The sequence below is a fragment of the Myxocyprinus asiaticus genome, chromosome 7, assembly GCF_019703515.2.
Source record: "Myxocyprinus asiaticus isolate MX2 ecotype Aquarium Trade chromosome 7, UBuf_Myxa_2, whole genome shotgun sequence".
In the NCBI taxonomy this organism is placed as follows: Eukaryota; Metazoa; Chordata; class Actinopteri; order Cypriniformes; family Catostomidae; genus Myxocyprinus; species Myxocyprinus asiaticus.
The window spans coordinates 52,787,160-52,810,468 of record NC_059350.1 but is presented as its reverse complement, the minus strand read 5'-3'; the positions used below and the strand labels follow the sequence as shown (position 1 = coordinate 52,810,468).

Here is a 23,309-nt window from a genome sequence, read left to right as displayed (position 1 = left end):
TATTAGTAAGTGCTGTAAAAGTATTGTTCATTTTTGGTTCATGATACCTAACGCATTTACTAATGATACCAAATGGAAAAAATGAGGAGGATATTCAAATCTGGCACTTCTGATAAATGCACAAATTTATATGGAAGCACCCTTGTATGTGACCAGTATTATTTCATTTTTACTATTTTTATTTTTTAAATATGTCAGTAATGTAGAATAAATATTCTATTTAAAATTATGCATTTGTATGATTTAAACTGTTTGATTTCAGACAAATCAAACAATAGATTCCAAGTAAAAAAGATACATCAGTATTCCAGTATTTGGAATAAAAACGCTCATTTAGCCTATAGTTTATGAATAATGAAGATGTTGGAAATGTACGTCAAATTCATGGAATTATTATTTAATATTTTCCACTTCAAAACGTTTTTCTTCAAAACAAATACAATAGTTTTTACCCCAAAATTCGAAATGAATTATGTGTCCACAAATCCCCCATTAACATACAGACACAAAACCTTTTAATATCTAACATAATATAAATTCACAGATCACTACACTTGTTTCCTCATGGATCTATTTATCTGACACATAAATTGTTGATGTAAATTATTTATTTATATAATAAATAAAACCAGTTCATTAAAATGTTGCCACATAAAGCTCTTTTTTTTTTAAAGTTACCAGACATTTTTACAGTGTATTTACCAATGACAAATTACTTAAAAAAAGGAAGATAGAACCGACTTATGTGATGCATTTTTTACAGTATTATTGCTCAACGACTTATTGCAAAATGGATTTGCTTGAAAGTAGTTCATATAAAGAGGGGATCTGAGTAAGTGGACCATGGTGAAGAAGGACAGAGTGACCACTAAAAGACACAAACACAGTGTGATTGTTGCAGGTAAGATGCATATTTTATACTGCCATACAACAACACTTGCTTATTATTACCTGTATGAATAAAGTATGGAATGAGAATTATATACGTTGCAACTAAGTAGGATATTTGTATATATTCTGTCATGTCTCATACTTTCACACCTTTTCATACTGTGCGGCCCATTACACTGTATGAAACTTTTAAAATATAAATGTGAGCATGTATGAATTATATCTATGTATTATAGAAACAATGTACTGTAGGTAAAAAATGTGTAAAGTATTAAGTAATATTTTGCCTTCTGTGTATGTTTATAGTTATTTAAACACATTTTTGTTTGGTTACTGTTTGACAAATCATAAAAAAACTGTTTTCATATTAATATTTGAGACTTTTGAAATATTCAGAGAAATATTGAGCCCGAGTCTCCATTATACTGTATTTTGTTCATGTGGATAATAATAGCTGTTTTGCAATTATATAGTCATTTTAATTTCTTGTGCATGTTTTAAATAATTTCAAATGTTAAATAATTTTTTATCTGACTTATATGTGCAATATCTTTTTATTACACACTTGTTACCAAGAATGAATCTTAATTGGAATCGGTTCTTGTACTTGCAGTAAATTCATCATCTCACAATCCACTTCATCATGATGCTGCTTCACCCTGTGCTGATACTGTCGTTTATCTCGGGTGGCTTGACTAAAGTTGTGACTGATTTTCAGAAGGCATGTGGTCAATTTTTTGCTAATGGAAATTCACCAACAATACTTTTTGGACCACAGTACAAACAGATCTGCCAATCTTTCAAAGGTCAATTTCACTATGCCACACTTTATGACACTGAGAACAAGATTCCTGTGTACTCAGCCTACAAGTTTGAAAGGAACAGGTGCCCTAGAAAAGAAAAGAAATGGTGCATTGAACCTCAAGTAAGAATATAACTCTCTATTTGTCTGAATTGCTTGTTAAATAGTTCTCAAACATATTGTAAATATTAACTGAATCATTTGTGTATTATAAATAATGTTTAAAAGAATAGTACAATGTTTTGCTGTGAAATTCTGTGAAACTCTTGTTGTGAAATTTTCTTGAGATATTTATTTAAATTTCTCATTTTCTCACTAATATTGCAGCTTGATGATGAAACAAAAGGACAAAACATGGCATTGGAGAGTGAGGGACAATATGGATGCAACCAAGCTCTCAAAAGCGATTACAAGAACTCTGGCTACCATAGAGGACACCTGGCACCAGTCTGTCATGCAAATTCAGAGGAATTTGTTGCTGCCACCTTCACCCTTACCAATGCTGCCCCACAACAGTGCTCTTTTAACCAGGGTCAGTGGAGGAAAACAGAAAAGAAGGTGGCAGAAATTTTGACTTCAGAGTGTCCAGCACCATACAAAGCCTATATCGTTACAGGGGCGGTGCCAGGGGATAGAAAAATAAATGGTAGAGTGACTGTGCCAAGGGTATTTTGGACTGCTTACTGTTGCATTGACAAATCTGGCCAATGTAAAAGCTGGAGAGGATTTATTGGGGACAATTGTAATTTTCCTTTAGTGAATATGACACTAGGTCAAATCGAGGAGGAGTTGACTCATCAATATCGTATGCCTTTCAAGTTGTTTAACAAGCATTAGGATCATTTTCCTTACACCATACAAAAAATGTCAAAGTCTAAGCAGAAAAAAAGAGGCTTATTGAGTGTAAAAGAAGCTAATTGAGTTTTCACAGATGACCTTGAATATTTAGTTATATTAGTTAAGTATCTGGTCTTAAAGCTTATGTGTGTCCTGTGTTTTTTATTTTATGATGTGTGTAATACATATATACAGTATGTACAGTACTGTGCAAAAGTTGTAGGCGCTTGTGAAAAATGTTGCATAGTGATATATGTCTTCAAAAATAATGACATAAATAGTTTTCATTTATCAATTAACATCATACAAAGTCCAGTAAACATAAAAAAGCTAAATTAATATTCGGTGTGACCACCTTTGCCTTTAAAACAGCACCAATTCTCCTAGATACACCTGGACACAGTTTTTCTTGGTTGTTGGCAGATAGGATGTTCCAAACTTACTGGAGAATTCGCCACAGTTCTTCTATCTATTTCGGCTGTCTCAGACTGACTAGATGTTCAGTGGGGGGCTTTCTGGGGGCCATGGTCTGTTGCAGGGCTCCCTGTTCTTCTATTCTAATCTTTTCTATTTGCAAAAGTAATGTTTGTGAGTATAAAATGTATTTTTCCTATTGACACACTAAAGCTGAAGATATAAATAACCATCTTAATACAAATGTTTTTGTGAAACATCTTAAGTGCCTAAAACGTTTGCAAACTGTATATATTTTCCTATCCCAGCTTAATATGAAGAGACGACTATAAGTATACTATTCATTGAATGATTTACATGAAAAGTGTAAACACTGTGGCTCTGTGGTGCTGCCAAAACAGATGGAAAAGAGATGGAAAATGCAACCTCTGAATCACGCTCATCATTGATTATGTGAACGTGATTAATTCCTGTGGGATGAGAACCCATATACTGCGTATATCATGGAAAATGTTTCTGAATTATTTTCTGTGGTAATTGACAGCATGCAACAGTTTTATCGAATATTACTCCAGTGAAATGTGTCTTTGGAAGAGCTCCATTTTTTTTAGAGAGGTTCTGAATGTTTTCTAGTTTTTAGCTTGTCATGTACAGTATTAGAAGAAATAAATAAAGCTGCTTATAATGGTTGTAATTGTGAGTTTCTTTGTTCTGAGTTAGTACAATCCTTGAACTGATTGGGTAGCACTTTATAGTAGGGTTCAATTTGTGAACATTAGTTATCAACATTAGTTAACATTAACTAACAATGAACAATACTTTTACAGCATTTACTAATCTTGGTTAATGTTAATTACAACATAAATACATTTTTAAAATCAAATGTTGTATTTATTAATATTAGTTAATGCCCTATGAATGAACATAAACTAACAACAAACAATTGTATTTTTATTAACTATCATAAACAAAGATTAATTAATGCTGTAAAAATATATTGTTCATAGTTAGTTCATGATACCTAATGCATTAACTGAATTGGGATTGTGGGTAAAACTAATTCTCTTGTAAATGTATGGATTGTATTTTATTGGATTGAACTGGTCTCTTAAACTGCAACCACATATGTCAGGTATGTGTAAACTCAATAAGAGTCTCAAAAAATGTCAGAAAATGGCAACTTAATATTTAAATGGCAAGTGCAGTTTTTATTTGTTATTTTTTGTTGTTGTTGTTGTTGTTGTTGCCACTTTTATTAACAGAGGCAGTACAGAAGATATGAAATGATGGGCAGAGGAGGGGGAGAGGATCGGAAATGACACGAGTTGGACTTTAATGTACATCTCACACACAAGCGCCAAAGCACAAGTGTTGTGCGCATGATTGCAAGTTTCATGTGAACGGCGTTTTCTTGCGTTGTCAGAGTTTTTCGAATATACTTATTTTTGAATAAGCTAATACGTTTATTGGTGTGCCTGTAAACATGCTCAATGAGAACTTCTGAGGAACTTCTGAAGAACTGCATTTTAAAGTATTTAGCACAGTTTAAGAGTTTTGTGGCATCAAATATTAAAAGTAGAGCTGTCGCATTTATCGTTTATAGAGCTTGGGAAACTACGCCCCTACGCATTGCATTCTGGGTAGTTGCCGCCATGTTTTAGGACACGCTGATCAGTTATAAGATATTAGTACACAGCGATAATAAACAGAAAAACCAAAAAACAATAATGGACCGAACGAAGATCAATCGCACTCCATTTGAAATACGGTTTCCATGGCGGTCGTGAGTGCGATTATGGCAGTTAATTACACAACAAGCATTCACCATTGTTAGGTATTTTTATCTGTACAATACAAACTATACCGTCTATTTCCAATACAACACAGTATCCACCATAGCTTCCGTGTCCTAAAGTCCCAACATGCATTGCGTTGCTGACGTCACGTTCCCAGAAGCTATACAGCATAAACACTGGTGTGAAGGGCGGAAGCTTTGTAATGTGTCCGCCCGGAGTCATTACACTGATGCACACGCCACAGCACCAGAGCCCTTCTACCAAATTAGCATACAAGCGTAACATACGCGGCGGCCTCATAGACATTATATGGACAGAACTGTCTTAACACGCTAGAGTTGACCGTTACGCCCTCTACTTTGATAGAGCCAGTTAGGTTAAATAAAATAATCTCTGACAGGACTTCCCTGTCAGTGATAAAATGTTAAAAGGAGCTCTTAGCGCTATTTGATGTACAAAACAAGACCAGATGGGACTTATGACAGAAATCAAGTATTTTTCAGCATTATTAAGGCTCAAAGTGAGTTCAAAGTGGCGCTTGATGCTGGTGTTGCAGCCCTGACAGTGGATGTTGAGAGTTTAAGAGATTTAATGTCCATTGCAATGAAAATGTAACCTATGTGGGGACTAGATCTTTCAATTAGTCAAACTCCCACTTAGACTTCGGGAAACGTTTAATGTTACTTGAATTGGTGCTATTGTAGTACGTTTCTATGTTTATATTGTGGAAGGCTTTGTTTGTAAAATGTTAATAAAGCGATAAATTGATACATATTGTTTTGTTTTCTTCCTAAGATGGAAATAAATACATTTTGACAAGAAAAGAGGTGTATAGTCAAATTTAAGCACTTTTGAAAAAATGCGATTAATCGCGAATAGCTGCAAAAATTATGCGATTAATCGCTATTAAAATTTGTAATCGACTGACAGCACAGTTTAAAAGATATTCAGAGTTTTGTTAGTAGCAAGTAAGCAAGATAACCTTGAGCACACCTGTAATATCCAAGAAGGTATAGCTGCAGGCTAAAGATGTCCAAATTGGGGCGGAATCTCCAAAAGTGGGTGGGGTTACTCCAGAGGTGGCGGGGTTAGTCCAAAAGGGGGCGTCACCTCCACACATGGTTAGGGAAAGGGATAAGTTAGGGGCTCCCTATATCTTTGCTGGCCGTTTTTTTCTCTTTTTTTTTGTCTTTTTGGAGCTCTGCCTGCAGCTATATCCTTCTCGTAATATCTGCTTTGCTCTCAGGGTTACACTTTAAGATTTACCTGTCCCTAAATATCACATAAAACAATGAATATCAGTGAAGTGTCTAAGTGGTTGGTTCTTAGCCACAGTAAGCTTTGAAGTGGAGTAGACTTCTGCCAATAGTGAAACTATCCCTTAACCAACCTTTGTTGAAATATGCAAAGTGGGGGTCGTAAATTAAAACACAGTCACTGCAACTCACAGTCTTGTTTTCCATCGTGCTGGTATGCACACTTCACGACTGATCGCAGACTGGGTGTATCAACTACACAACCATTCATCCCTGACTGGCCATGTGTACATTGATATTAAGATGAGTTTTGGGTGATCCGATTACAAGTCTACAAGCAAAACACATCACCGTTAAATCTGGTCTCTTTTGACCACTTGTGTTCGGATTTCGAGGGGAGAGTCTCTGATTTCATGAGGACATACGTCAATCATTACGTCTATGTATTATTGAATGATAATAATGCATAAAAACTTAAAAGCAGAAAAAGAAAGCACTAAAAACCGACGCACAGGTTGTCTTAATTATTAGCAAATATGACATTTAGAGAAGAATTCTTTGAGTTATTGTAGTGCAGTACCCGTAACTGACCTTCTAATATGCATGCTTCTCATATCTGTGACCCTGCATGTTGATATCAGACACACTGAAACATTTCATGAATTTCTTGTGCATGTACATGTATACGGTATTCCAATCGAATGTTTATTTCACTTTAAATCCGCACGTAAATGGCAAAGATTAAACTATTGTTTTATTAGGTGGTGCTCCGCTGTGGCACTATGAGCCCAATGTCTAAATGTGTTTAAAGTCAACAAATCTCAACAGTTTGGACCTGTTGCAGCAGACTGATCTCACAGTGAAATCAGAAACAGTAGGTTGACTTTTCTTTAGCTGAAATTGGTTTGGTCTGAAATGTGAAACACTACCCCCAGTGGCCAAAGCGGTAAGCGTAGTGCTCCATTTTCCAGGTGAAATGTCCATGGAGAGGCACCAAAAGCGGGTTGTTTTCAGCTGTGCAGACGAAGACGAATGCATGTCTTATAAACTGTACACTCCGGTTGTGCCACAGGGGAAGGTAAACATTCTGGAGCTGACGCAAAAATGACTGATAGGAGATGATGCTTGTCGGTGAGTCGGCATAATGCAGCTGATCCTAAGATACTGGAACTCTCGGAAACAACATGCCGACTTCCGTGCGATCATGTTGGTTACAGCTTTCTTTAGCGTTGTCCTTTTTCAAACGAATCGCACAAAACTCATCTTAAAATTACAATAATGAAATTCATTCACAAACTCGCGCACAGTTTACTGATGATCACGTCAACAAACATGAAAAAAAGGCTTTCGCCTATTTTTGCACTGATTTGCATGAAAGAAAAACAAAAACAGCTGAAAATAAAAAAAGAGTGGCTATGGAGACATGGGTGATGTTTTATTTTATTTTCTGATAATTTCTCCTGCTTCCCTATACATTGCTTTTTTCTTGCGTTCTCTCTATATTTAATTGACTGTGGCTCATTGTCGGTCTCTCGCTCGTACACACACCTGACGACAAGACATCTAGATATCAAGCTGGTTTGAAATCTGTTATACCGTCTGCGACTAGTCGAGCCGTGTCGCAGATGCGTGCACACCAGGGTCCGAAATTAACAAGGGCTTAGGGCAAAAATTATAAAAATGCCCTCAAAATTAAAAATGTATCTGCAACATCTGATATATTTCTTAATATTCTACTTTAGGCCTAGGTATACATATTATAGCAAGACATATTTACTTAAATAGAGAGTTTATGTTAATAAATAGATTAAATTGATGAGTTTGACATTTTTTGTATAATTAGAAAAGTCATGCCTAAAGGTAAAAAATGCCCCTGAAAATTAAATTAAGAGGGAAAATATTGTCCCTTAATGGAAAAAATTAATTTCTGACACTGACGCACACTTCACGACTGTTGGTCGTGAGATCTCAGACTTCTCGTCGCAGACCAGTCGACAACTCAAAACATCAATGGAGACGAGCTTGTGTCATGTAGTGTGCACTAGGCTTAAGGCTCATAGCTCACTGAGCACTTTATTCCCTGCTATTTTGAGTAGTTTTTGATGTACACTATATTGCCAAAAGTATTCGCTCACCCATCCAAATAATTGAATTCAGGTGTTCCACTTCCATGGCCACAGGTGTATAAAATGAAGCACCTAGGCATGCAGACTGCTTCTACAAACATTTGTGAAAGAATGGGCCGCTCTCAGGAGCTCAGTGAATTCCAGCGTGGTACTGTGATAGGATGCCACCTGTGCAACAAGTCCAGTCGTGAAATTTCCTCGCTACTAAATATTCCACAGTCAACTGTCAGTGGTATTATAACAAAGTGGAAGCGATTGGGAATGACAGCAACTCGGCCACGAAGTGGTAGGCCACGTAAAATGACAGAGCGGGGTCAGCGTATGCTGAGGCGCATAGTGCACAGAGGTCGCCAACTTTCTGCAGAGTCAATCGCTACAGACCTCCAAAGTTCATGTGGCCTTCAGATTAGCTCAAGAACAGTGCGTAGAGAGCTTCATGGAATGGGTTTCCATGGCCGAGCAGCTGCATCCAAGCCATACATCACCAAGTGCAATGCAAAGCGTGGGATGCAGTGGTGTAAAGCACGCCGCCACTGGACTCTAGAGCAGTGGAGACGCGTTCTCTGGAGTGACGAATCACGCTTCTCCATCTGGCAATCTGATGGACGAGTCTGGGTTTGGCGGTTGCCAGGAGAACAGTACTTGTCTGACTGCATTGTGCCAACTGTGAAGTTTGGTGGAGGGGGATTATGGTGTGGGGTTGTTTTTCAGGAGCTGGGCTTGGCCCCTTAGTTCCAGTGAAAGGAACTCTGAATGCTTCAGCATACCAAGAGATTTTGGACAATTCCATGCTCCCAACTTTGTGGGAACAGTTTGGGGATGGCCCCTTCCTGTTCCAACATGACTGCACACCAGTGCACAAAGCAAGGTCCATAAAGACATGGATGAGCGAGTTTGGTGTGGAAGAACTTGACTGGCCTGCACAGAGTCCTGACCTCAACCCGATAGAGCACCTTTGGGATGAATTAGCGTGAAGACTGCGAGCCAGGCCTTCTCGTCCAACATCAGTGTCTGACCTCACAAATGCGCTTCTGGACGAATGGTCAAAAATTCCCATAAACACACTCCTAAACCTTGTGGAAAGCCTTCCCAGAAGAGTTGAAGCTGTTATAGCTGCAAAGGGTGGGCCGACGTCATATTAAACCCTATGGATTAAGAATGGGATGTCACTTAAGTTCATATGCGTCTAAAGGCAGATGAGCGAATACTTTTGGCAATATAGTGTATATCCATTGCAATAAACATTATTTATTACCAACTCAAAACGAATAACCAAATAACTGTTCATGAACACTTGCAGCTGACCAAATATTACATATGGTCACCATGCTCATCCCTAGAAAAGAAAAGTCAAAACAGGAAAGAAAACTGTGACAGAGGTTTCATGGGATCTTTAAACAGCAAGAAAGACCATGCTGATAAACCAGCAAGACAAGCACCAAACTAGCATAAACCAGCCTGGACCAGCATGGAAATTCTGGTCTGCTGGTATTTTTCCGAACATAATTGTCAACTAAATATTTGTGCAAGAGTGTATGAGAGAACACTCAGTGTCCAGGCATATAGCTCTGTAATGTGAGTGTGCTGTTGAGTTTGAGAGTGTGAGTAGAGTGTGCCTGTGAGGTCAGACTATACGTTGAGTAGGACACTGCAGACCCGAGCATCAGTCCAGCCATGTAAGATACAGTCATGGTGTTCCCTGTAAAAAACAGAGAACTGTTTGCCCATGGGAAAGAAAAATCACAAACCAGATATCTTTAATATCTCAGTTGTTTCTCATAGACAGCGTTGAGGATAAATGTAAAATTTAGACTTTTTCTTAAAGGGACACTTCTCCCAAAAATGAATATTCTCTCATCATTTATCAACCTCATACCAACCCAGATGTGTATGACTTTCTTTCTTCTGCTGAACACAAAGATTTCTAGAAAAATATCAGCTCTTTAGCTCAATACATTGCAAGTGAATGGTGGCCAGAACTTTGAAGGTCCAAAAATTACATAAAGGCAGCATAAAAGTAAACCCATGTCTTCAGAAGTGATAGGTGAGTGGGTGTAGGTGAGAGACAGATCAACATTTAAGTCCTTTTTTACTATAAATCTCCACTTTCACATTCTTTTTCTTTTGTTTTTGGCACATTTTTTGTGCATATCACCACCTACTGAGCTGCAAGGAGAATTTATAGTTAAAAAGGACTTAAATATTAATCTGTTTCTCACCCACACCTATCATATTGCTTCTGAAGTTATGAATTTACCACTGTTTTATTGTAGTAACATTTCGGGAGAAGCGATCTATCTACTGGAGCCTGCAGTTGCGTGTAAGTGTGTGTTTATTTCATTGTTTCACTTTGTTTTAGAGTAGTATTCATCGCTAAACTTGTGCTGTTTGTTTACTGTGTTGTACTGTGTTGAACTCGCATCGCTTAAGCGTGTGTGTGTGTGTGTGTGTGTGTGTGCGCTACATTGTTTTGACTTGTCCTAGGGTATTCACTGCTAGGTTTAGAGTTGTTTTTTTTACTGTGTGTTAAGCATTGTTTTTAGTGTGTCTCTTAACAGTGCTTCACTTGTTTTAGAGTATTATTTATTGATAAGTTTAGTGTTATTTGTTTACGGTGTACTGAAGTTGGGTTTGTTCCTGCATTTGTCATCTTGCGTGATCCTTAGTTTCGGTTACCCACGTGACTAACTTTGTTGTGCTAAGCAGCATTAAGGCGTGTACAGCTTTTTCTCACTTAACGATGTGATAGCAGCATGTATATATTTGACGTGAATGCTGATGTGGAAGCGGCAGCAGAAGTGGCAGCCCTCGTGAGAAGCCCTACTTGTGTAAAACCAGCAAGTCTACCTGTGCAGGTCCACCGAGCAAGAACACTGACAAGGTGCCTCCCACCTTAATACTTAAGGATCTTTTTAAAATGTTTGACTATTTTCCTTATACATTCCCATATGTCTACACCACGCATAACATATGCCCTCAAGCACATCCCTGTTATCTGTTGCAGACAGTTTACATGATTCAGACATAGGACACATAACCTACGGCAACTTTGCACATCATTTTCGGTCGGACTCTGGAACTGCCAGTAAGCTGTGAGCAAAGCTGACTTCATTCCAGCCTTCACCACACAGTCCGCCCTCAGCATCCTCACACTGACAGAAACATGGATATGTCCAGAGTATACAGCAACACCCTCTGCTCTCTCAAACAACTCTCTCACGCCCCTCGACATACTGGTAGGGGTGGGGGAACAGGTTTGCTCATTCCAAACAACTTTATATTTTCACCACACTCACTCCTCAATAACAATACTTCTTTGAATTCCATACTCTTACTACAATGCAACCCACAAAAATCCATGTTGTTGTCATCTATCACCCTCCAGGTCAGCTGGTAAACTTTACTGAGGAGCTGAATGTCCTACTATCCTCCTTCCCTGAAGATGGCAGGCCACTTGTGGTTCCTGGAGATTTTAACATACACCAAGACAAGTCCCAGGCCATTAAACTTCATACTCTTCTGGCCTCGTTTGACTTGGAAAAACTAAGCGCTACAGCAACTCACAGATCGGGCAACCAGCTGGACCTCTTTTTTACATGTAACTGTACCACCACTAATATTCTTGTTACTCAAGATCATGTCTCTGATCACAACTTTGTTCAATTCAACATGACTCTCTATATTAAAACAGACTCCACCTTTGGTTTCCTTTCGCCGTAACCTCCATTCAATTTCACCCACCTGCCTTTCCACTGCTGTCTCTACATCTCTTCCCTCTCAAAACGTATTTTCCACCCTGGATATAAACACTGCCACAGACACACTAAGCTCTACTTTAACAACCTGTCTAGACAGCATCTGTCCTCTCTCTTCTAGACCAGCACGTATGACACCGCCCAGCCCCTGGCTCTCTGACATTCTTCTTGAACATCGGCCTGACCTCAGGGCGCCTGAAAGGAGATGGCGGTGCTAAAGATCCAGCAGATCTGAGTAAGTATCAGCCTCTGCTTGCATCTTTTTCAGATAACGTTAAATCTGCAAAAACTTCCTATTATCAGAACAAGATCAACACCACCACAAACAGCTTGTTTAGAACATTCAACACACTCCTCTGTCCTCCCCCTCCACTACCTGACACCTCACTGACAGCAGACGTCTTCGCCACATTTTTTACCAATAAGGTTACAGTTAATAATAAATTCTCAGCACCACACCCTCTCAAACACCCACCTCCTGTATGCAGCTCTTCTATCTCTGTGCTCTCTCTTCTGACTGACACTGACGTCTCTAAACTCCTCCTCTCCAACCACCCCACCACCTGTCCCCTTGACCCCATTCCTTCCCACCTTCTCCAAGCCATCTCTCCATCCATCCTGCCTGCACTCACACACATAATTAACACATCTCTACTTACAGGTATTTTTCCCATTACATTTAAGCAGGCTCAAGTAACCCAGCTGCTTAAAAAACCTGCACTTAACCCCAAACAAGTAGAACTCTACAGACCAGTCTCTCTCATCCCATTAATTGCGAAAACACTTGAAAGGGCAGTTTTCAATCAGAGCTCTGCCTATCTCTCGCAGAACAAGCTGCTGGATGACGATCAGTCAGGCTTCAAAGTTGGACACTCCACTGAGACTGCCCTGCTGTCTGTCACTGAGTCGCTGACACAGGCGAGAACTCGATCCAGATCATCCGTCCTGATACTGCTGGACCTTTCTGCAGCCTTTGACACAGTCAACCATCAGATTTTACTGTCCACCTTCTCTAATCGGGGCATCAAAGGAACTGTGCTTGGATGTTTTTTTTTTTTATGATTAACATTTTTATTGATTCCTACATCGAACACAGAAAAGCAAAACATAAATACACAGAATCAACATTTAATTCCCACTACCACCCCTCCCCATCCCCAACCCCACCCTCAACAAACACCCCTGTGGTCACACATGAGCACATACACACAAAGAAAAATAAATAAATAAATAATATAATATAATATAATAATCACATACTGTATATACGTATATATATATAAAATTAATCCACAGTATATGTGAATGGTGCTTTTAAAATTGAGTGTGAAAAATTGCAGACGGCAGCCCAAAAATGAGTTTAAGGGGTTAAAATTATATGTATATCTCTTTCATGATCTAATTGAAAAGTGTTCAGAATTGTCAGTTTTCATAAACAAATAGGAGAAATATAAAAAAATGTATACAATACAAATAGATGTATTTTACTACTGGGCAGAACAATAAACCTTCAGGCAATGGTTGTCCATGTTGAAAACCTTTTTTTTGAATAAACCAACATATCAACTTGAAGAACCAGCATTGCAGAACTTTTTAACTGTGAAGAACCATACAGAAAACAGAGGAACCCTATACAGTGACAAATTTAATGTCATAAGAAGAGGGGTTGTGCTGCAAAGAACCATTGAAGAACCTATGGTTGAACATACGGTTTTAGGTCACTGTGATATACAGGATGAACAGCTATTTTCTCCCTGAAGTTCCCCTGCTTTGTCCTCTGAGGTGTCGTCTTTAGAACGTACACTATCAGGGAAAAAAACGTTGGTTCATTAAACCAATACTTCCCCAGATGTTTCAGAGAAATCTGGCTTTAAATTGTTGCACTCAGATTTCTCAATCAAGCCAATGTAAGAGTATTTTCTGCATTTGTTGGCAACATTTTCGACAACAGTCATCAACTAACTGGTAGGAAATGCATGGGTAACTTCTCAAACTCTGAAGTGTCTGTATTTATTTTTTGACCTTGTCTCACATTGAATTTGTTAATCATTTGTCAAAATGGTAAAATATGTATGAGTTAGCTTGTTTAAATCATTTTAAATTGGCATCTCTTCAAGTTTCTGCAATGTACTGTATTGTTTTACATACGCCTTACTCTCAACCCTAATTCCAACCCTAAACTTAACACAAATCTTAAACCTATCAGGATTTGAATTTTGGATCTGTCGAAATACTAATTTAAACCTCAGAAGCATTTTCTGGTGACTGTTATCTGAACAAGCTCATGTATGTAATATGTTCGTATGTAAACAGTAAACAAAATAGGTCTAGCGTGATATGGCTCTACTGGGATAGTTCACCTAAAAAGACAAAATATCATATATTCCATTCTTGAATATATACATCTAAAGATGCCTATTTTTTTTTTAATTGAAGGAATGTCATAATAGCAATAGACTATGAATTCATATTGAAAAATTACATTCATTTAGTTGGTTATGAAAAGATGTTTGAAATATAAATCGAATGCATGGATTAAAAAAAAAAGCTTTTTATTTATTTTTTACCACACAAATCCAAATGAATTATGTGTCCTTCATTAACATATACTGTAGAAACAAAACCTTTAATAAATAATCTTCCCCCATCCTCCCCTACCACATATCATATTTTCAAAACAGAGCTTTCCAAAAATGTCTTTAGTTATGGGGCTTGCAAAGGCACGATAACATTGATTTCTATGTCTTATGGTCAGTTTGTTGACTGTAATTTGACGACGGTTCAACAAAGTTGGTCACGTTCTGTGGAACAGCTGAGACATACATTCCTTAGAAAAAAGGAAGATAGAACCAACAAATGTGATGCATGTTTTTCTGTATTATTGCTCAATTAGTTCGAGTTACTGAAAAAGCATTATGCTTGAACGTACACTGTAAAAAAAATTTTTAATGGTAAAAAGACTAGCAGCAATGTTTCCAGACAGATACCGTCAAATTACAGTAAATAACAGTATCACAAAATTACATGCAGTAGACTGTAATAATACAGAGCAGATTTTACAGTCAAAATTAATTAAATTACAGCATATTATTGTTGATAAATGTTCATTAATTAGTGAAAAATCAGATTATGTCAAAATACATTAAGAACCACTACCTTTCAGGTTAAACTCTGTAAATTTAGGACTTTTATTAATTACTTTAAGAAACTACCCAGTCTATCTACAGTAATTTCCTATTAAAATATAGTTGTTTTTTTTTAATGTATAATAACTAAGAAATAATGTATAAAAATGCAGTAAGTACATAAAACCAAAGACAAATGTCTGCACATTTACAGTATTAATCAGTCATTTTACAGAACAATTATATTTTAAAAAGTTGATTGGACAGTGGAAAAACAAGCATACATCAAAAATAGCTACATTTAAGGCCAATCTCTAAATTTAGGGTATTTAGTAGTTACTTTATGCAACTGCCCTGTCTACCTACAGTTATGTCCTGTAAGATTTTCTGTTTCTCCAAGTAAAAAACGACAACACAATGTATAAACAGAATATGTACTTGTAATTTATGGCATTAAACAGTCATTTTAGTGAATTGCGAACAAATTTATTGTTAAAAATGTTCATTTGACAGTGGAAAAACAAGCTTAGTATGTCAGAACACATGAAAATATCTACATTAAAAGGCAGTCTCTGGGTATTCAGTAATTATTTTATACAGCTGTCTGATAAAGTGTTTTACCGCCAAAATATAGTTTTTTTATGTGAAAAAAACAACAACAACAACAACAAAAAACTAGGAAATAAGTAGAAATACTTAAAGGAATAGTTCAATAGTTTGAACCCTCTTTCTCTACTGCATGCATATGCTACAGTCTTTTTGAAAACGAAATGCTTTTCGAAATATGACACTTACAGTATAATCATACTGGTGTCAGTACATTATTTGTTATTTGTGCTATTTGGATAGGAACTATTTTTTCTCAGCCGGTGTAAGCTCCAGGAGAGCCAGAAGAATCCCAAAATAACTGCTGACAGAAAGCTTTTTTTCTTCTTCTTTCTTCAAGATAACATACTGACACTAGTATGATTACACTGCGAGTGTCCTGTCTTGCAAAACAAGGTTTATCATTGTTTTCAAAGAAGCATATGCCCAAGCAGGAGGGGTACGGATGGAGAACGGAGCTAGCGAAGTTCTGGTTTTTACTAATAGCGATCATGACCGAAAACATGTCATTTGGGCCCAGAGTTCAAAATACCAAACTATTCCTTTCATAAGAAGCTCCATTCAAAGAGACATTTCTGTATATATACACAATCAGACATTTTAAGGATTTAACCAGTTTTTACACATTCGTTGTTTAAATATAGGTTTAAATATGTACAAATGTCAATAATTATTGCAAAATACATCCCCACGTAATTCATACTGACTGCAATTCTCTATTTACACTATTCAGCTTTCATTTTGAAAATGTCAAAATGCTCAAGAACTCAAAGTACATCACAAGTTGTTTTTGAAAGCAAATCTCTTCACATTTACAGTGTTCAGCTAACATTTAAGGGGTTTACATCAGCAATCCACAGTCTTTTCACATTAAAATGCAAGTATACAAGTTTTACAAGTGTATAAAAAAATCTATATTAAAATTATAGTGCAGTTGACTACTTCAAAGAATAATTTTCTGTATTATTTTAGTACATGCTTAACCACACTTCACATATGTCGGGGGGGGGGTGTTATTTTAATTTATTTCATGGCATTGCGGTGAGGTACTTTAAAAGGATAAGGCCAGTGTACAAACTCCATTTCCAGAAAAGTTGGGATATTTTGTCAAATGCAATAAAAACAAGAATCTGTGATTTTTTTTAATTCTCTTGAGCCTTTATTTAACTGATAAAAGTACAAAGAAATGACTTTTTAAGTTTTGGCTGACCAACTTGATTATTTTGTAAATATAAGCAAATTTTGAATTTGATGCCTGCAACACACTCAAAAAAAAAACTTGGGACAGGGGCAAAATAAGAGTGAAAAGTTTATAGAATATTCAAGTTACACCATTTCGAAACATTCCACAATAAGCAGGTGAATTGGTAACAGGTGAGGGTATCATGATCGGGTATAAAAGGAGCATCCACCTTTGCAAGCAAAGATGGGTCATGGCTCACCACTTTGTGCCAAACTTCGTGAGAGAATTGTCAAACAGTTCAAAAATAAAATTTCTCAATGCAAGATTACAAAGAATTTAGGTCTTTCACCATCTACATAATATTGTGAAAAGATTCAAGGAATCCAGAGAAATCTCAGTCCGTGTAGGGCAAGGCCGGAAACCACAGTTGAATGTGTGTGACCTTCGAGCCCTCAGACGGCATTGCATGATGTCATGCTACTGTGTTAAATATAGCCACATGGACTCGGGAGTACTTCAGAAAACTCTATTACTTAAGGAGAAAGCCATAAATCAATTCTCTGCCAAAATGCCACTGAGTTCTCTGGGCCCAAGCTCATCTCAGGTGGTCCGAAAGACAGTGGAAATGTGTGCTGTGGTCAGATGAGTCCAGGTTTCAGCTTGTTTTTGGGGAAAATGGACGTCAAGATCTCAGTGCCAAAGACGAAAGGTCTGAATCTGTCTCCTATTGAAAATGTATGGCGCATCATGAAGAGGAGAATCAGACAACGATGACCACGGACTGTTGAGCAGCTGAAGTCTCGTATCAAGCAAGAATGGACCAAAATTCCACTTGCAAATCTTCAACGATTTGTATCCTTAGCTCCCAAACGATTAAACAGTGTAATTAAAAGGAAAGGTGATGTAACACAGTGGTAAACATGCCTCTGTCCCAACATTTTTTGCGTGTGTTGCAGGCATCAAATACATTTTTTTTAAAAATGTATATTTACAAAATACAATTAAGCTGTTCAGTGAAAAGAAATCTTTTCTTTGTACTTTTGTCAGTTAAATAAAGGTTCAAGAGAATGATCAAATCACAGATTCTTGTTTTTATTGCATTTATTACATTAGTTAATGCAGCATGAACTAACATGAACTAACAATTAACAATTGTATTTTTATTAACTAACATTAGCAAAGATTAATAAATTGTGTAACAAATATATTGTTAATTGTTAGTTCATGATACCTAATGCATTAACTAATGTTAACGAATGGAACCTTATTGTAAAGTGTTACCGTTTATACTTATTGTCACCATGGCCTATGAAAAGAGCAAAACCTACAGTGCATTTCAACTATGGCACATATAGCCACCAACAGAAACGCCTTATACTATGTAACTAATTGAACACCATTGTATTCCAAAAACCTGTGAAAAAAAGTCACAGACCTATATTTTTTCTTTGATCAGCTTAATTAATCATTACACTTTTCGGGGAAACAACTTCATTAAGTGTCATCGTAACGATAAATTATGCAGACCAAAGCAAAATTACAAGTTTGTGACTTGTTTTAATTTTAGAATACCATGGAGTTCAGCTAGTTACATGATATGAAGTATTTCTGGCGGTGGCAAGATGGACCATAGTTGTTATTAATAGAAAAGCAATGCAGTTTTTGCTCTTTTCACAGGCCATGTTTACAATAAGTAAAATACAAAATTACATTGGCTTTATCCTTTAAAGTGATATTGAATCTTTGTGGAACTTTGTGTTGTACTGTCCATGCTGTAAGTCCAACAAATGTATCTTCTCCAGCAGCTGCTCTTGTGCTCCACAAGTAGGTAGCGTTGAATAGTCCTCCATACACATTCATTGCGTGCAGGATTGTGAGTGTTACTTTTGAAATGTATTCCACTGCAGATTACAGAATACATGCTGTAAAATGTAATTTGTAACATATTCTATTAGATTACTCAAGGTCAGTAACGTATTCTAAATACTTTGGATTACTTCTTCAGCACTGGTAGATTTTTTTCACTTGTTTTGACTATAAAAACTCTGCCAGTACAGTAAGACAAAATACACATGTTAAAAATACATTCTCTGAATGTATATTCAACCCTGAATATGGGCATGTACACTATATTGCCAAAAGTATTCGCTCATCTGCCTTTAGACGCATATGAACTTAAATGACATCCCATTCTTAATCCATAGGGTTTAATATGACGTCGGCCCACCCTTTGCAGCTATAACAGCTTCAACTCTTCTAGGAAGGCTTTCCACAAGGTTTAGGAGTGTGTTTATGGGAATTTTTGACCATTCTTCCAGAAGCGCATTTGTGAGGTCAGACACTGATGTTGGACGAGAAGGCCTGGCTCGCAGTCTTCGCTCTAATTCATCCCAAAGGTGCTCTATCGGGTTGAGGTCAGGACTCTGTGCAGGCCAGTCAAGTTCTTCCACACCAAACTCGCTCATCCATGTCTTTATGGACCTTGCTTTGTGCACTGGTGTGCAGTCATGTTGGAACAGGAAGGGGCCATCCCCAAACTGTTCCCACAAAGTTGGGAGCATGGAATTGTCCAAAATCTCTTGGTATGCTGAAGCATTCAGAGTTCCTTTCACTGGAACTAAGGGGCCAAGCCCAGCTCCTGAAAAACAACCTCACACCATAATCCCCCCCTCCACCAAACTTCACAGTTGGCACAATGCAGTCAGACAAGTACCGTTCTCCTGGCAACCACCAAACCCAGACTCATCCATCAGATTGCCAGATGGAGAAGCGTGATTCGTCACTCCAGAGAACGCGTCTCCACTGCTCTAGAGTCCAGTGGCGGCGTGCTTTACACCACTGCATCCGACGCTTTGCATTGCACTTGGTGATGTATGGCTTGGATGCAGCTGCTCGGCCATGGAAACCCATTCCATGAAGCTCTCTACGCACTGTTCTTGAGCTAATCTGAAGGCCACATGAACTTTGGAGGTCTGTAGCGATTGACTCTGCAGAAAGTTGGCGACCTCTGCGCACTATGCGCCTCAGCATCCGCTGACCCCACTCTGTCATTTTACGTGGCCTACCACTTCGTGGCTGAGTTGCTGTCATTCCCAATCGCTTCCACTTTGTTATAATACCACTGACAGTTGACTGTGGAATATTTAGTAGCGAGGAAATTTCACGACTGGACTTGTTGCACAGGTGGCATCCTATCACAGTACCACACTGGAATTCACTGAGCTCCTGAGAGCGGCCCATTCTTTCACAAATGTTTGTAGAAGCAGTCTGCATGCCTAGGTTCTTCATTTTATACACCTGTGGCCATGGAAGTGATTGGAACACCTGAATTCAATTATTTGGATGGGTGAGCGAATACTTTTGGCAATATAGTGTATGTATTATATCTATTATATCTATGTATTATAGAAAAACTGTATGTAAAAATGTGTAAAGTATTAAGTAACATTTTGCTTTCTGTGTTTATAGCAGAAAAAAAACATTTATACAACATTTTTGTTTGGTTACTGGTTGGCAGAACATCCAAAACCTATATGTTTTCATATTAATCTTTTAGACTTTTGAAATATTCAGAGAAATATTGAGTCAGAGTCTCCACTATATTGTATACATGTTGTAAATTAATTTAAATGTTAAATACTTTTGTTGATTGATTTATATATGCAATTTCTTGTTATTACATACTTGTTACTAAGAATGGTTCTTGTACTTGCAGTAAATTCATCATCTCACAATCCACTTCATCATGATGCTGCTTCACCCTGTGCTGATACTGTCGTTTATCTCGGGTGGCTTGACTAAAGTTGTGACTGATTTTCAGAAGGCATGTGGTCAATTTTTTGCTAATGGAAATTCACCAACAATACTTTTTGGACCACAGTACAAACAGATCTGCCAATCTTTCAAAGGTCAATTTCACTATGCCACACTTTATGACACTGAGAACAAGATTCCTGTGTACTCAGCCTACAAGTTTGAAAGGAACAGGTGCCCTAGAAAAGTGCATTGAACCTCAAGTAAGAATATAACTCTCTATTATTGTTTATTTAGTTCAAGCATATTGTAATAAGCCTAAAAAAAAAAGAAGAATATATATATATATTAACTGAATAATTTGTGTATTGTAAATAATAATTTAAAAGAATGGTACTATCATGACTTACTGTGAAATTCTGTGAAACCTGCATTATACATTTTTTTTTTTTTTTCACTCAATAAAATATTGCAGCTTGATGATAAAAAAAGAAGACAGGGCATTGGAGAGTGAGGGACAATATGGATGCAACCAAGCTCTCAACAGCAATTACAAGAACTCTGGCTACCATAGAGGACACCTGGCACCAGTCTGTCATGCAAATTCAGAGGAATTTGTTGCTGCCACCTTCACCCTTACCAATGCTGCCCCACAACAGTGCTCTTTTAACCAGGGTCAGTGGAGGAAAACAGAAAAGAAGGTGGCAGAAATTTTGACTTCAGAGTGTCCAGCACCATACAAAGCCTATATCGTTACAGGGGCGGTGCCAGGGGATAGAAAAATAAATGGTAGAGTGACTGTGCCAAGGGTATTTTGGACTGCTTACTGTTGCATTGACAAATCTGGCCAATGTAAAAGCTCGAGAGGATTTATTGGGGACAACTGTAATTTTCCTTTAGTGAATATGACACTAGGTCAAATCGAGGAGGAGTTGACTCATCAATATCGTATACCTTTCAAGTTGTTTAACAAGCATTAGGATCATTTTCCTTACACCATACAAAAAATGTCAAAGTCTAAGCAGAAAAAAAGAGGCTTATTGAGTGTAAAAGAAGCTAATTGAGTTTTCACAGATAACCTTGAATATTTAGTTATATTAGTTAAGAATCTGGTCTTAAAGCTTGTGTCATTTTGTTATTTTATGATGTGTGTATTATATACAGTATACAGTATATATATTCTATCCCAGCTTTTATGAAGAGACTATAAGCAAACCATTCATAGAATGATTTACCTGAAAATAAGTCAAAAGGAAATTGGTCTGTGCTTACTGAAATGTGAATTACTGCCCCCAGTGGTCGAAGCTGGAAGTGTTGTTGAACGTATGAGCACGCGAGTGTGAAATGTCCACATAGAGCCGCCAAAAGTGAGCTCTAATTAGGGTTACCAACTTTCTTCCAGCCAAATACGGGACATTCCAGCTTTAAATACGGAACACTTTTTCTTTTTTTCCAGTGGGGCTCCAGCATGAGACGCTGTGCAAACGTTAAAGAGGTCCACCTAAAGCTTGTTTACATAGAAAACAATTTAAAAACAGGGTGGGCGGACACAAAAACGCATTCGTGTGAACAACCCCTAATACGCTTAAAATGCAAACCGCTTTAATACAACGTCCAGGAAAAAACACATTTCTGTCAAACTTTACTTTTTATAAGCACAACTTTTTGCCAAAAGAATGAAGCTGCAGTCAATAAAGAAAGACAATATTATTCTGTCAAGCATTTTCTTCCCCATAATTAACTTAATCCTTTTCCATATGACTAATGTGGCAAAAACAGTATTTTTTTATCACTAAAAAATATTTTGTCTCAATACAATTCTTAGTAGTAACCATGCATTATAATGGATTTTTATGGGAGAGAAAATGCTTAATATGAAATAGTTTATTTCTCCTTGAATTACAGTGTCATTGTTTTGGCAGTAAATAGTGTTTATCACAAGGGAAATGTAAAAAAAAAGAATCTATCTTCCAGAACAAGCACTGAAATATGCAATGTAATGTAATGTCATGAATTACTGGTGTTATCATGCACTCGAATGCTATATGTTTGACCAAATTCTCCTGCTTCTGACTGAAAACACGACAGAAGACATGTGCTGATTTTCATTGATCTTTTCCACAGCTGCTTCTGTCAAGTGTGGGATCCGTGTAACGTTTAACAGCCTTCAGGTCCATTTCCCTGATTTGTGAAACATTCTCGGCAGTTTGGGTGTGAGACACTAAAATACGAGACAAACGGATGGATTTCATACGGAACGCATCTTTGTTCCCTCAAATAAGAGACGATTCCATATTATATGGGACGGTTGGCAACCCTAGTTCAAATGCAAGTTGTAATACAGTCAACAGGAATTCATATTTTATTAACTCTACCCCCTAACCAAGTGGTTCCCAACCCTGTTCCTGGAAGCCCCCCAATCCTGCACATTTTGTATATACAGTTGTGCTCAAAACTTTGAAATTGTGAAATTTTGGCACTGGTTTTGAAAATATGACTAATCATGCAAAAAAAAAAAAAAAATTATTTAAGGATAGTGATCATATGAAGCCATTTATTATCACATAGTTGTTTGGCTCCTTTTTAAATCATAATGGTAACAGAAATCACCCAAATGGCCCTGATCAAAAGTTTACATACCCTTGAATGTTTGGTCTTGTTACAGACACACAAGGTGACACACACAGGTTTAAATGGCAATTAAAGGTTAATTTCCAACACCTGTGGCTTTTTAAATTGCAATTAGTGCCTGTGTATAAATAGTC

At 37.3% G+C, this 23,309-nt stretch overlaps 1 protein-coding gene across 1 annotated transcript in view; it reads right to left on the bottom strand.

Moving 5' to 3' along the window:
• Nucleotides 1-9,611: 9,611 nt before the first annotated feature.
• The window catches only part of slc29a4b (asolute carrier family 29 member 4b), a 29,980-nt gene continuing 16,282 nt past the window's right edge, over nt 9,612-23,309 (bottom strand). The window contains exon 11 of the mRNA XM_051702802.1: nt 9,612-9,821. Coding sequence (XP_051558762.1) covers nt 9,670-9,821 — 152 coding nt within the window. The 3' untranslated portion in view covers nt 9,612-9,669. The remainder of the gene's footprint in view (nt 9,822-23,309) is intronic.